This window comes from Pongo pygmaeus, chromosome 1 (genome assembly GCF_028885625.2).
Source record: "Pongo pygmaeus isolate AG05252 chromosome 1, NHGRI_mPonPyg2-v2.0_pri, whole genome shotgun sequence".
In the NCBI taxonomy this organism is placed as follows: domain Eukaryota; kingdom Metazoa; phylum Chordata; class Mammalia; order Primates; family Hominidae; genus Pongo; species Pongo pygmaeus.
In genome coordinates, this window is record NC_072373.2 from 221510467 (window position 1) to 221524881 (window position 14415).

At 51.4% G+C, this 14415-nt stretch overlaps 1 protein-coding gene across 11 annotated transcripts in view; it reads right to left on the reverse strand.

Annotated features, from left to right (window-relative positions):
- PIK3CD (phosphatidylinositol-4,5-bisphosphate 3-kinase catalytic subunit delta) overlaps positions 1 to 14415 on the reverse strand; it is a 97673-nt gene that overhangs the window by 9362 nt on the left and 73896 nt on the right. For 10 of the 11 annotated variants that reach the window (XM_054440305.2, XM_054440295.2, XM_063668149.1 and 7 more), the window contains 7 exons: positions 8864 to 9036; positions 3705 to 3933; positions 3396 to 3625; positions 2857 to 3036; positions 2368 to 2517; positions 1851 to 1940; positions 555 to 776 (listed from right to left, as the gene is read on the reverse strand). In XM_054440305.2, coding sequence (XP_054296280.1) covers positions 555 to 776; positions 1851 to 1940; positions 2368 to 2517; positions 2857 to 3036; positions 3396 to 3625; positions 3705 to 3933; positions 8864 to 9004 — 1242 coding nt within the window. In that variant the 5' untranslated portion in view covers positions 9005 to 9036. Of the gene's footprint in view, positions 1 to 554; positions 777 to 1850; positions 1941 to 2367; positions 2518 to 2856; positions 3037 to 3395; positions 3626 to 3704; positions 3934 to 8863; positions 9037 to 14415 lie in introns of those variants that run through there. The other variant, XM_054440386.2, reaches the window with a different exon arrangement.

Below are 14415 nucleotides of genomic sequence, written 5' to 3' on the forward strand. Positions count from 1 at the left end.
AGGCTGGTCTCAAACTCCTGACCTTGTGCGCCGACCACCTTGGCCTCCCAAAGTGCTGGGATTACAGGCATGAGCCACCATGCCTGGCCCTCCTGGCTTCTTGAGAAATCCCCAAACAGACGGCACAGCCCCAGAGGCCAGCCCAGCTCAGCTTGGAGTGAGTCAGCTCCGAGGGGAGCCATATCCTGGGACCGTGACTCAGCACCCAGCCACTACACCTCCCAGCCAGCCGCTGACTCAGGCTTTTCTGCTCCAGGGATGACACTGTGCTTGTCCTTCCATCCCAGGGCACTACGTGCAGGTTCCTGCAGGACCACAGCCCAGGCCAGATATTCTGAGGCCGCATGCACAGGAGCCCAGGAGCCCAGAGCGTCCCTTGAGCAGGGCTGGTGGCCAGACTGGGGTGGGCGAGGAGGCTGGGGTCCACAAGCAATCCCAGGACCCCTGTCCCCAGGCTGCGTGCTTGCCGGGAGGAGAGTGGTGAGTGGCCCAGCAAGGGGGCTGCAACTGGCTCTCCGGGGCCTGCACCCCTCCCAGCCAGCCCTGGGACCCACCGCCTTCTTGGACTTCTTCTTGGTGGAGCGAGCCTTCTTGGCTTTCTCGATCACAGCGTACAGTGCAAAGCAGAGACGGGCCATGCGGGGCAGGTCGCAGATGTTGATGTCGAACTCCAGCCGCTGCTTCCACACGGGCTCCGAGCACACGCTCACCTCCGAGCTGGACACCGTCTTGCACAGCATCTCATTGCCGTGGAAAAGCCCGGCCTGCACCACCAGCTGTAGAAGGTGCCGGGATGATAGGTGAGGAGGCAGAGGCCCAGCCCCTCTCCCCTCCCCCTTAAGGAGGTGTCAGTTTCCCCCTTGAATGTCCTCAGGTGGGTCTGAACTCTACTTCCCACACGAAGGAAGGTGGCGCAGCACAGGGAAGGCCTGAGGGGCACGAGCGGCCCTGGGGTGAGGGAGGGCACCACAGGCTGTGCATGGGTGCCCCGTCTCAGCTACCCCGACTCTGGGGACCTCGGGGCATGTCCATTCCCCACTCCGGGCCTCAGTTTCCCCATCAGGGATCAGGAACTCCAGAGATGCTTGCTCTAACATCCTAGGGCTCTCCGGACTTCTCAGATTCCTATGAGCCCATGTGGGTGGGGAAGGACTTTTCCTGCCACCTGATGTCCAGCCCCTTCCAATTCCACCTGACAACACCACCCTGGAAGTCCCTCTGATCCAATCCCCCTCGATTCCTGCCAGTGGAACCCAGACCTGCCCTGCTTATTATATGATTTCCCCAGTGAAACACGCTCCAGGCAGGAGAGCCAACCTCTGAGGACTCAGGTATCATGTCCAGCAAACAGGACAATAAAACCCATGCCTGCAGGCTGTTGCGATGGAGTGTGTGAAAGTGTGAAGAGACAACAGGGAGGTGGGCTCAGCCCCCAGAGGTCGAGGCAGGTGCAGCCCTCACAGGCCGCAGGCACCGCCCTGGTGCCTCCAGAGAGCGCCACATCCTCCAGCCCAGCTGGACCCAGCCCCTCTTCCATGCCTGGCCCCTCCCCCAGCTCTGCGGTCCCAGATCCCTGGGCTGAACCTGGCCCCATAACCTCCACCAAAGCCAAATACCCAGAACGCTGCTTGGCCCGGGTTTCTACGAATCGGCCTCCAGGGCCGGCTGGCCCACTCCCCTCCCCACTTCCTGTTTTCAAGCCGCTCACAGCGCCTCAGGCAGGGATGCTGGGTAATGTGGTCAGGTGGCTTTCATGTGATTCCCCTCCTTTCTCTGCTGCCCCTGCAGGATACAGCCACCTTGTTTGTGCAAAAAAACAGTGTCTCTCCCACCTGTCCCAGGAGCCCCACCTTCATCCGCTCGTCGGCGTTCACTTTGCTGCCCTGGATGAGCTCGATGCAGAACGGCTGCTCCAGGGACCACAGGGACACAGAGGAAGGCTGGGGACCGGGGAAGCAGGGCTGTTAACACGGCTCAAAGCGCAGCTTGTCTCCCTGGCCTATGGTGAGGCCCGTGAACACTCGGGGGCGGGTGAGAGGGCCACAGGTTTGCGGCCAGGTTTGGGCCTGTCCACAATGCTATCCTTTCCCAGAAAACCTGCCATGCGGGCTCCCCAGGGGGCCCCAACACCCCTGAGCTCTGCAGCGGAGAAGGGCAGCCGGTGAGCCAGGCATGGGGCTGCCCCCCACCCACGGCGGTCCCACAGGCCCCAGCCCAGGACGCTGGTCAGCTGTGTTGGCTTCCCCAGCTCAAAGCCCCAACTCTCCATACCAAGGGCCCCTGGACCCATGGCCAGTAGCACATGGAGTTGGACGCCAGGTGGAAAGAAGGGGTGGCTCAGAGGGGAGGCGGAAGACGCCATCTCACCTTCTTCGCAGGAATGGGAGGTGGTTTGGCACGCGGTTTCTGGACCTGGGGGGCAGGGTTGCTCTGCTCATCCCGCATGGCGAGGATGGAGGAGGAATGGACCATGGTCAGGTGAGGGGTCAGCCCACTGTGCAGGCAGCTGCAGATGTACTGAGACGGGGTGCAGGGTGAGCGGCCGGTGGGGCGGCCCCAACCACTCCCTGGACACCAGGATTCCCAGGACCCCCCAAGCTGCCCACTGCCTGTACTAGGCCTTGGGGGAGGGGAGGGCTTCCTGCTGGTTTTTCCAGCCCCACCTCCACCTCCCAAGACGGAGACCCTCCTTGTGCTCTCAGACAGGGCCAGCCCTACCAAGGGATGCTCTGGCAGTGACCCAAAGGCCTGGCTCAGCAGGCTCAAGATGCGCCCAAACGTCAGCTCCCCGACTCCCACCCAGGCCCCATCCAGGGCGGCAGGAGCCCAGAGTGCAGAGGGCCTCAGCGGCCTCACCTGGAACTGGCAGAGCGGGTAGCTGCCGTACAGGTACTCATGCCTGCCGTTCACCTGCAGCGTGTAGTCTTCCGGCTGCTCCACCAGCGGCTGCCGGAACACCGTGGCCTTCTTCCGCAGGGCACAGGCCATCAGCGCCAGCGGCACGTCCTTGGTGGACACCTGGAAGGTGAAGCTCTCCTGTGGGGAAGAGGGAGGTCAGTCCTCTGCCCTCGAGGCCCCGGGGTTCTGGGGCACAGAGCAGGGTTGCCTATTTGCCCCCAAGGGCAGGGTCTGGGGAGTTCACGGACGACACTGGGAAATACTTGTTCAAAGAATGAACAAACTGATGCCCAACGCCCCGTGCCACTTGGTTATCCTGCCACGTTGAGCTTGCCTGGGGGGATGCTCAGCTGAGCCCCACACATGCACAGACACCTGGCAAACACCATCTGATGCCACTGGGCGAGGGGGGCTTGTGGATGACTGAGGAGTTTCACAGAGGAAGTGCTCCCCACGGACAGAGCAGCCTGGATGCCGCACGCCACGCACAGGCTCACCTCGCTGCCCTCAAACTTAACGTTGACCAGAAGGGCCCGGTTTGGGAGCCGCAGGGTGCCAGGCCCCCAGGTTCGAGCCGAGGGCTCCAGCTGCAGGGGGAAACTGTACTGCAGCCAGGCCTCCCAGCCCAGCTGCTGCCGGCGGGCGGCCGCCTCCTCGCAGAATTGGCACATCTTGGCGCGAAAGTCATTCACTTCTGGGTCGCACAAGGAGTCAAACTCGTGGAGGCCTGCGGGGTAGGGAGGGCTGGGTCAGCGGGTGGGGCAGGCAGGGCCAGCCCGGCCACACGGCCCACTCGGCAGAGCTACCTTTGCCGATGAGGAGGCTGATCTGTGAGTTGATGAGCTTCTTCACGCGGTCGCCCTCGCGGGCCACCAGGCGCAGGACGGGCAGGAAGGGCTGCACGTCACACAGACGCCGTTGCTCGTCCTCCAGCTCCTGCTGCTCCGCTGTCTGGTTGATGCAGGTGAACACATAGGCCTCGGGGCCACTGAGCATGTGGAAGAGCGGCTCATACTGGGCACGGTGCCACAGCAGCTGGGGGGACAGTCACCGGTCAGCCCCTCCACCCAAGGCAGACACTGGGAGGTGGGAGGCTGAGGGAGGGTGGAGAGCTGGCCTCCAGCCTGGGGGGTCCAAACCTCCCAGAGGGCAGAGGCAGACCCCAAGATCTGCACTCTCTGCAGCCCCCCGGGCGCTGACCATGGGTGGACAGGCTTCTCCACTGCTGCCCTTCTGTGGGGGCGCCTGGGAGGTGCTGGGATCTGGGGCTGGCACCACGTCCTACAGGCTCCCCTCCCAGAGCACAGGACCACCCTAGGTCACTCCAGAGACAGGGGGCCATGACCTTTGTGCAGCCCAGTTAACTGTCCTGGAGCTCTTCACCTATTTATTTTATTTTTGTGATGGAGTCCCACTCTGTTGCCCAGGTTGGAGTGCAGTGGCGCAATCTTTGCTCACTGCAACCTCCACTTCCCAGGTTCAAGTGATTCTCTTGCCTCAGCCTCCCGAGTAGCTGGGATTACAGGTATGCACCACCATGCCTGGCTAAATTTTTTGTATTTTTTCTTAGTAGAGATGGGGTTTCGCTACGTTGGCCAGGCTGGTCTCAAACTCTTGACCTCAGGTGATCCACCTGCCTCGGCCTCCCAAAGTGCAGGGATTACAGGTGTGAGCCACCGCGCCTGGCAACCCTGATTTTTAAATGTTGGCAACGAACTCAGAAATATTTAACACAGCAAGGGGGCCCAAAGAGAATTCTCCATGGAGTGTGTGCACTGGGGTGACAGGCCTCCAGCCCTCCCACAGCAACAAGCAGTTGAAAGGTGTTCACCACTGAGTCACAAAGAAGACGGGAAATGAGGAAAGTTCCCAATGTTGCTACCAAGGGCAACGGCTAACTATGGTCTGTCAAGCAGTGGGATGGCGCCAAGCTGTGACAGTCTAGGGACCGTCAAGCAGCTCTATGTGCCGGCCTGGAGGGGTCCAAGGTATGCCATTAAGTGAGGGGAAAACCCCAAGATATACAGCAGCAGGTGTGAGTCAAGCCCATTTCCATTAAAAAACAAACAAACAAAAAAACCCCTAATAAACATACCGATTAACATAGACCAGGGTTAGCAAACCACCCTTTTCCTGGCCAAATCCACCTGCCACCTGGTTAACCCCACAAAGCCACGCCCATTCATTTACATATCACTCAGGGCTGCTCCTGTCCTATGGTGGTGGGACTGAATCATCGCAACAGATAACAGAGCCAGCCAGCAACTGCTAAAATATTTACTCTCTGGCCCCTGGGATAAATACAAATATGAAGAATTGGGACCAAATCGCGATGTGTATGCTATGCCTCTGCACTGTTTGAATTTTAATAACCCACATGCACAGCTCTGTAAGTGGAAAAATAAGACTGATTTAAAATGACATCTAGGTCAGGTGCGGTGGCTCACTCCTGTAATCCCAATACTTTGGGAGGCTGAGATGGGAGGATCACTTGAGCACAGGAGTTCACGGCCAGCCTGGGCAACATAATAAGACTCCATCTCTACAAAAAATAAAAAATTAGCTGGTGGCATGCACCTGTAGTCCCAGCTACTCAGGAGGCTGAGGTGGGGGAATCATTTGAGCCCAGGAGGTTGAGGCTGCCGTGAGCTGGGATCATGCCACTGCACTACAGCCTGGATGACAGAGCAAGACCCTGTCTCAAAAAAAAAAAAAAAAAAAGTATAAAAATAAAAAACTAAAATGCTATCTATAGCTTACGCAACATGGCAAGGTCCTACCACTACAAAAATAAAATAAAATAAAAAATAAAATTAGCCAGGCGTGGTGGTGCATGCCTGTAGTCCCAGCTACTCAGCAGGCTAAGATGGGAAGATTGCTTGGGCCCAGGATGTCAAGGCTGCAGGGAGCTAGGATTATGCCACTGCATTCCAGCCTGGGCAACAAAGTGAGACCCTTCTCTGCAAAATAAAATACAACGGTATCTATATAAAGTTAATAACATGAATAAGATGTTATACCGTTAACTCAGAAAAAAAGATACGAAAGGTCATAATCAGAATGATCACAAAAAAAAAACACTGTACATAGAGGAGAAAACAGGCAACAGCCGAAGTATTCACTGTGGTTTTCTCATATGGCTGGATCAGAGGTAATTTTTTTCCTTTTTCTACTTCTTCTTTTCCTAAATTTTATTTATTTTTTGTGTTTGTTTTTGTTTGTTTGTTTATTTATTTATTTATTTTACAGACGGGGTTTCACTCTGTCACCCAGGCTGGAGTGCAGTGGTGGATCATGGCTCACTGCAGCCTCAAACTCCCAGGTTCAAGCGATCCTCCTGCCTCAGCCTCCTGAGTAGCTAGGATCACAGGCACATGCCACCACACAGGCTAATTTTTTTTTTTTGAGACAGAGTTTCGCTCTTGTTGCCCAGGCTGGAATGCAATGGCCCAGATCTTGGTTCACTGCAACCTCCACCTCCCAGGTTCAAGCAATTCTTCTGCCTCAGCCTCCCGAGTAGCTGGGATTACAGGCATCTACCACCACGCCTGGCTAATTTTTTGTATTTTCAGTAGAGATGGGGATTCACCATGTTGGCTAGGCTGGTCTCAAACTCCTGACCTCAGGTGACCTACCTGCTTCCGCCTCCCAAAGTGCTGATAAGAGATGTGAGCCACCACGCTTGGTCCTGGCTCATTTTTTTATTTTTCATTTTCTGTAGAGATAGGGTTTTGTCATGTTGCCCAGGCTGGTCTTGAACTCCTGGGCTCAAGCAATTCTCCTGCCTCAGCCTCCCAAAGTTCTAGGTAATCCTACCATGCCAGGCCTTTTCCTAAATTGTAATGTGTCCATATTACTCTTCCAATGGAAGAAAAAAGAAACTTAATTTTTAAAGACATCTTCTAGGAAGAGAAGAGAAAAAACTCTCAAAGATGATCCATTACTTCTTTCGGTTTTTTTCCCTGCTCCCAATTATAGCTTTTAAAATTCTGGGATAAGGGCCAGGTGCCGTGGCTCACGGCTGTAATCCCAGCTTAGTGCTACTAAGGGAGGCCGAGGTGGGCAGATCACTTGAGGTAAGTTCGAGACCAGCCTGGCCAACATGGTGAAATCCCGTCTCTACTAAAAATACAAAAATTAGCCGGGCGTGGTGGCACGTGCCTGTGCTCCCAGCTACTTGGGAGGCTGAAGCAGGAAAATCGCTTGAACCTGGGAGGTAGAGGTTGCAGTGAGCCGAGATCGCACCACTGCACTCCAGCCTGGGCAACAGAGTGAAACCCTGTCTCAAAAAATAAAAATAAATAAAAATAAAATAAAATTCTGGGATAAGGTCCTGCCCTCCCACAGCCCAAGGCATGATCCCTCAAGTCCCACGCTTAGTAAGGGGCACAAGCCCTTTAGAAGGTCACAAGACAACATCCACCAAATATCGTCCACATATTTAATCCTTTGACTCAGTAGTCCATCCTGAAGATTATTCAACAAACCATAATCTCTTTCCAAAGATGTTGTTTACAAAAAATTAGCCGGGCATGGTGGCGGGTGCCTGTAGTCCCAGCTACTTGGGAGGCTGAGGCAGGAGAATGGCGTGAACCTGGGAGGCAGAGCTTACAGTGAGCCGAGATCGCACCCCTGCACTCCAGCCTGGGTGACAGAGTGGGACTCCATCTCAAAAAAAAAAGATGTTGTTTACTATGGCAACAGCTTTAAAGACAAAAGACCTGTAAACCACTTAGGCAGCCATGGATGGATTGTGGTTTCAAAAATGAAAGGCACATTCTAGCCTGGGCAACATGGTGAAACCCCATCTCCACAAAAAATACACACACAAAAAATTAGCTGGGAGTGATGGCACATGCCTGTAGTCCTAGCTACTCAGGAGGCTGAGGTGAGAGGCTCACCTGAGCCTGGGGAGGTTGAGGCTGCAGTGAGCTGTGATCGCACTACTGCACTCCAGCATGGCAATAGAGTGAGACCCCATCTCAAAAAAAAATGATGGCACAGTCATGAATAGGATAAAAGCCCACCGTGGGAGGCAGCCCCTAATCTCATCTAGTCACGAATAATCGGATAACTGAGTAGAGGGAAACATACACTGTGAAATGGGGAAAGCTGAAATTGGAATAAGTGGACGCAACCAGAAATCTTTCAACAACTCATGGACGTGATTTATCTTTTGGGTCGGGCGCGGTGGCTCACACCTCTAATTCCAACACTTTAAGAGGCCGAAGTGGGTGGATCATTTGAGTTCAGGAGTTCAAGACCAGCCAGGCCAACATGGCATAACCCCATCTATACTAAAAAACACAAAAATTAGCCAGGTGTGGTGGTGCATGCCTGTAGTCCCAGCTACTCAGGAGGCTGAGGCACGAGAATTGCTTGAGCCTGGGAGGCGGAGGTTGCAGTCAGCTGAGATCATGCCACTGCACTCCAGCCTAGGTGACAGAGCGAGATTGTCTCAAAAAACAAAAACAAAAACAAAAACAAAAAAAAACATTATCGGCTGGAGGCAGTGGCTCACACCTGGAATCTCAGCACTTTGGGAGGCTGAGGCAGGTGGATCACCTGAGGTCGGGAGTTTGAGACCAGCCTGACCAACATGGAGAAACCCCGTCTCTGCTAAAAATACAAAATTAGCCGGGCGTGATGGTGCACGCCTGTAATCCCAGCTACTCAGGAGGCTGAGGCGGAAGAATCTCTTGAACCCGGGAGCTGGAGGTTGCGGTGAGCCGAGATTGCGCCATTGCACACCAGCCTGGACAGTAAGAGCGAAACTCCGTCTCAAAACAAACAAACAATTATTTATCTTTTAAAATTCTCATCTGAGGATCCCAAGTCTGAAAAGCAATGCATCTGTCCATCTGTCTGTCCGTCTGTCCATCTGTCTGTCTGTCTATCTGTCTCTCTCTCTCTCTCTCTCTCTCTCTCTGAGCACCAAGGTCTGAGGACCGGATGGAGGCCGTACCTGCTTGATGGTGCTGAGGTTGGCATTGCGGGACACAGGGAAGTTCAGGTAGACCCCTGTGGGCAGCAGGAAGTCAACCACGACGCTCTGATTCTCCTCCTTGGTCCAGAATTCCATGGGGCAGTCCACCCCAGGGGGCATCCTGCGTTCTTACTTCCCAGATGCCAGTGGTCCTAAAAATGAAGAAATGGCAAAATGAGTTACCTCAGCTGAGCTGGGTGAGGCCTTTCTTTGCAAGGGACTCCCTGGAAAACAGTGGGGTCCTTGGACAGCAGGAAGCTCAGGAGTGAGTTCCCGACCTGCGGGTACAAAAAGCTCGCCTCCCTCAGGGCCTCGTCCTGCCCAGGGTGGCTTGTGGCTCCTACCACTCCGGGCCACGGCCTCAGCTGCCTCTTCTCCCAGGCAGACACTGCATGTCCTCCCCACAGCAGCACTCACAGCAAATCATCTTTCCTCAGGAACATACACATCCACGAAACCCAGTCATGGCTAACAGCTGGCACAGAAGGGAGACGGCAGGACAGTTGGTCAGGTGCTCTGAGACCTGAGAGGCCGAAGGCTGCAGTTCTTTGAAATACATTTTTTTTTTTTTGAGCCGGAGTCTTGCTCTGTCACCCAGGCTGGAGTGCAGTGGCGCCACCTCGGCTCACTGCAATCTCCGCCTCCTGGGTTCAAGAGATTCTCCTGCCTCAGCCTCCCAAGTAGCTGGAATTACAGGCATGAGTTACCACATCTGGCTAATTTTTGTACTTTTGTAGAGAGAGGGTTTCACCATGTTGGCCAGACTGGTCTTGAACTCCTAACTTCAAGTGATCCGCCCACCTCAGCCCCCCAAAGTTCTGGGATCACAGGCGTGAGCCACCATACCCAGCTGTGAAATAGATTTTTTTTTTGAAACAGGGTCTCACTCTGTTGCCCCAGCTGGAGTACAGTGGTGCCATCATAGCCCACTATAACACAAATTCCTAGGTTCAAGCGATGTTCCCATCTCACCCTCCCAAGCAGCTGGGCCTACAGGTGCACACCACTACACCTGGCTAATTTTTAAATTTTTTGTAGAGACAGTCTCACTATATTGCCCAGGCTGGTCCTGACCTCCTGGGTTCAAGGGATCTTCTCACTCTGGCTTCCCAAAGTGCTGGGATTACAGGCATGAGCCACAACACCCAGCCTCTTTGAAACTTTCTGACCAGAAACCAAGGCTTAAAAATGGCTTTGGTCATCTAATAATTTGTTAAAATATTCCAATCAGGCCGGGCGTGGTGGCTTACACCTGTAATCCCAGCACTTTGGGAGGCCCAGGCAGGCAGATCACCTGAGGTTAGGAGTTCCAGACCAGCCTGACCAATATGATGAACTGAGCTAGATGAAACCCTGTCTCTACTAAAAATATAAAAATTAGCCGGGCATGGCGGCACATGCCTATAATCCCAGCTACCCAGGAGGCTGACACACGAGAATCGCTTGAACCCAGGAGTTGGAAGTTGCAGTGAGCCGAGATCGCACCACTGCACTCCAGCCTGGGTAACAAGAGCGAAACTCCGTCTCAAAAAAAAAAGAAAAAATTTGAATCATACCAAACCCTCCAGTCATACCCACCCCCAGTAACAAGATGTTACAAACACAAAGGACCTGGTGTACCCCCTCTTCTAGGTCCCCTTCTCCCTTCCCCACCTCTAGCCTACTCCACTACAGGTTAGCAGTACCTGGAGTCTGGTTGTTTATCATTTCCATACATGTTTTTTGTTTTGTTTTGTTTTTTTGAAACAGAGTCTTGCTCTGTAGCCCAGGCTGGAGAGCAGTGGCGCAATCTCAGCTCTTGGGCTCAAGCGATTCTCCTCCCTCAGCCTCCTGAGTAGCTGGGATTACAGGCACCTGCCACCACGCCCAACTAATTTTTGTATTTTTAGTAGAGATGGGGTTTCACCATGTTGGCCAGGTTGGTCTCGAACTCCTGACCTCAAATGATCCACCTGCCTTGGGCTCCCAAAGTGCTGGGATGACAGGAATGAGCCACTGGGCCCGACCTCCATGCATGTTTTTATATTTTTATTATACCAACATGTATCCACATCCAATTCCCGGTACTACTGCATGCTTTAAATCTGCGTATGGTCTGGCATAGTGGCTTACACCTGCAGTCCCAGCACTTTGGGAGGCTGACACGGGCAGATGACTTGAGGCCAGGAGTTCGAGACAAGCCTGGCCAACATGGCAAAATCCTGTCTCTACTAAAAATACAAAAATTAGCTGGGTGTGGTGATTCATGCCTGTAGTCCCAGCTACTCGGGAGGCGGAGGCATGAGAATCGCTTGAACCCAGGAGGCAGAGGTTGCAGTGAGCAGATTGCGCCACTGCACTCCAGCCTGGATGACAGAGTGAGACTGTCTCAAACAAACAAACAAAAAGCCTGTATGTACACATGGAGTCTTCTGCGACCTGCTTTGGTCACTCACTGTGCTGTTCTTTAGATTTACCCAAGGCGGATACACGTGGCTTTAGTTCATTCGTTTTATCTCTTGCACAATATTTCATTGTGTAAAGAAGCCACAATTAGAAGAGATCATGTCCTTTGCAAGAACATGGATGGAGCTGGAGGTCATTATCCTCAGCAAACTAATGTAGGAACAGAAAACCAAACACCATATGTTCTCACCTATAAGTGGGAGCTAAATGATGAGAACACACGGACACACAGAGGGGAACAGCACACATGGGGGCCTGAGGGTGGAGGGTGGGAGTTGGGAGAGGATGAGGAAGAATAACTCATGGGTACTAGGCTTAATATCTGGGTGACGACATAATCTGTATGACAAACCCCCACGACACAAGTTTACCTGTATAACAGACCTGCAACGTACCCCTCAACTTAAAATAAAAGTTAAATTAAAAAAAAGAAAAATGTAACACTCAAGAAAAAAAAAAGAAACCACAATTTATTTACCCTCTCTCTTGATGAAGATGAAGGCTGGTTTCTACTTTTCTTAGTTACTTTTAACCATGCTACCATGTATGTTCTTGAATCCATACTCTTGTGCTCATCTGAGAGTGCTGAGTGTTGCCCAAGAGAACGAACGGGAACCACATACGTAATGTCCAGGTTACCAGAAGCCACTTTAAAAAGTGTGAAAAGGCTGGGCTCATGGTGGTTCATGCCTGTAATCCCAGTGCTTTGGGAGGCCTAGGTAGGAGGATCACTTGAGGCCAGGAGTTAGAGACCAGCCTGGCCAACATAGTGAGAGCCCATCTCTACAAAAAAAAAAATTAAAAATTAGCCAAGCATGGTGGAGCGTGCCTGTAGTCCCAGCTACTTGGAAGCTGAGGTGGAAGGATCACTTGAGCCTGGGAGTTTGAGATGCTATGATGGATCACTACACACCAGCTTGGCAATACAGCAAGATCATGTCTCAAAAAAAAAAAGAAAAAAGTAAAAAAAAAGAAATAAAAAAAAGCCAAAAAGAGTGAAAAGGTACAGATAAAATGAAGTTTCATTATGTATTTTATTTAACCCAATATAGCCAAAAGACAGTCATTTTAACATATAATCAATAGAGAAAATTACTAATGAGATATTTTGACATTTATTTTGGTATCGAGTCTTTGAAATCTGGTGTGTGTTTTACATTTGGAGTGTACTGCAATTTCATTTCTAGATTATCATCAGAAATACTTGATCTGAATGTAGATTTTATACAATCTACAGGTGAAAAGTAGGTTCACAGACCCAGGTTTTTTGTTTTTTGTTTTTTTCTGTTGAGACAGGGTCTCACTCTGTTGCCCAGGCTGGAGTACAGTGGCACAATCATAGCTCACTGCACCCTCCAACTCCTGGGCTCAAGTGATCCTCCCACCTCGGCCTCTCTAAGTGCTGGCATTACAGGTGTGAGCTCCTAGCCAGACCCAGTTTGTTCTAAACACACTTAAGGCTGGGCGCAGTGGCTCATGCCTGTAATCCCAGCACTTTGGGAGGCCAAAGCAGGTGGATTGCTTGAGTTTGAGACCAGCCTGAGCAACATGGCAAAACTCTGTCTCTTACCAAAAATACAAAAAAAAAAAAAAAAAAAAAAAAATTCCAATAAATGAATGGTACAGCAATTTTAAATTAAATTAAATGTTTTAAAATTCCATTCCTCACACTATCCACATTTCAAGTGCTCAAGAGTCACATGTGGCATAACCTACGATCAGTATAAGCACATCATTAACTTTACTAAATATCACCACATTGTCCTCAAGACGGTGGTGCCTGTCAGCAATCCCAGAACTGTGGTATGGTGATCAATCTCCAGATATTGGTCAACACTTGGTATTGTCAAATTTACTCATTTTTGCCAATCTGATGCGAATGAAATTATCTCTTGTTTTAATTTGCATTTCCCTGATTTTCCATAAAACCTTTATTTTCTGCAAATAGCCTACTTACTATAACCTTTGCCCATTTTCCTGTGGGGTTACTTAATCTTTTTTAATGGTTTGTAGGATTTCTTTTTATATTCTAGATGCCATTCCTTTGTTGGTTGAATGGGCAGGAAATATTCTCTAATCTGAGTCATCTTTTTGCTTTGCTTATGGTGTCTTTTTGGTGAGTAGAAGGTTTTTTGTTGTTGCTGTTTTGTTTTGTTTTAGGAGACAGGGTCTCACTCTGTCATCCAGGCTGGAGTGCAGTGGCGCAATCACAGCTCACTGCAGCCTCAACCTCCCAGGCTCAGGTGATCCTCCCAACCTCAGGCTCCCAGGTAGCTAGGATTACAGGCATGTGCCACTACACCCTTTTTTTTTCTTTTTTTTTTTTTTGGTATTTTTAATAGAGACTTTAAAAAAATATATGTTTTTAGTAGAGACTGATCCCAAACTCCTGGGCTCAAGTGATCCATCGGCCTCAGTCTCCCAAAGTGCTGGGATTACAAGCGTAAGCCATCATGCCCAGCCTGGTGAGTAGAAGTTTTTAATGTTGATGCGGTCAAATTATCAATCTTTGCCCTTATGATTTATGATTTTTATTCTTTAAGAAAAGACTTCTCTACTTAAAGATCACATTCTCTTGGATTTAAAAGACTTGTAAAAACAGTTGAAAATAAATATTTGGTTGAAGGCAGGTGTTGATCGGGTGGCAGCGCTGGCTGGGCCCAGGCCTCACCGTCAGCTGGACCCCAGCTGCCCTGAGGAGCGAGAGCTGCACATCTCTAGGCGCTGCCACTGCTGGTCGCCACTTCCTCTGATTGCAAAACCACATCCTACTTTGGGTTCCTCTTGCTGAGAATGGCCAAGCCAAAGTCTTCCTTTTGTTTCAAAACTTGGGGGACCAGCTGGGCGTGGTGGCTCACGCCTGTAATCCCAGCACTTTGGGAGGCTGAGGCCAGTGGATCACTTCGAGCTCAGGCGTTGGTGACCAGCCTGCGAAACATGGCAAAACTCTGTCTCTACACAAAATATAAAAATTAGCTGGGCATGGTGGCTCACGCCTGTAGTCCCGGCTACTTGGGAGGCTGAGGCTGGAGGATTGCTTGAGCCAGGGAAGTGGAGGTTGCATTTAGCTGAGATGGTGCCACTGC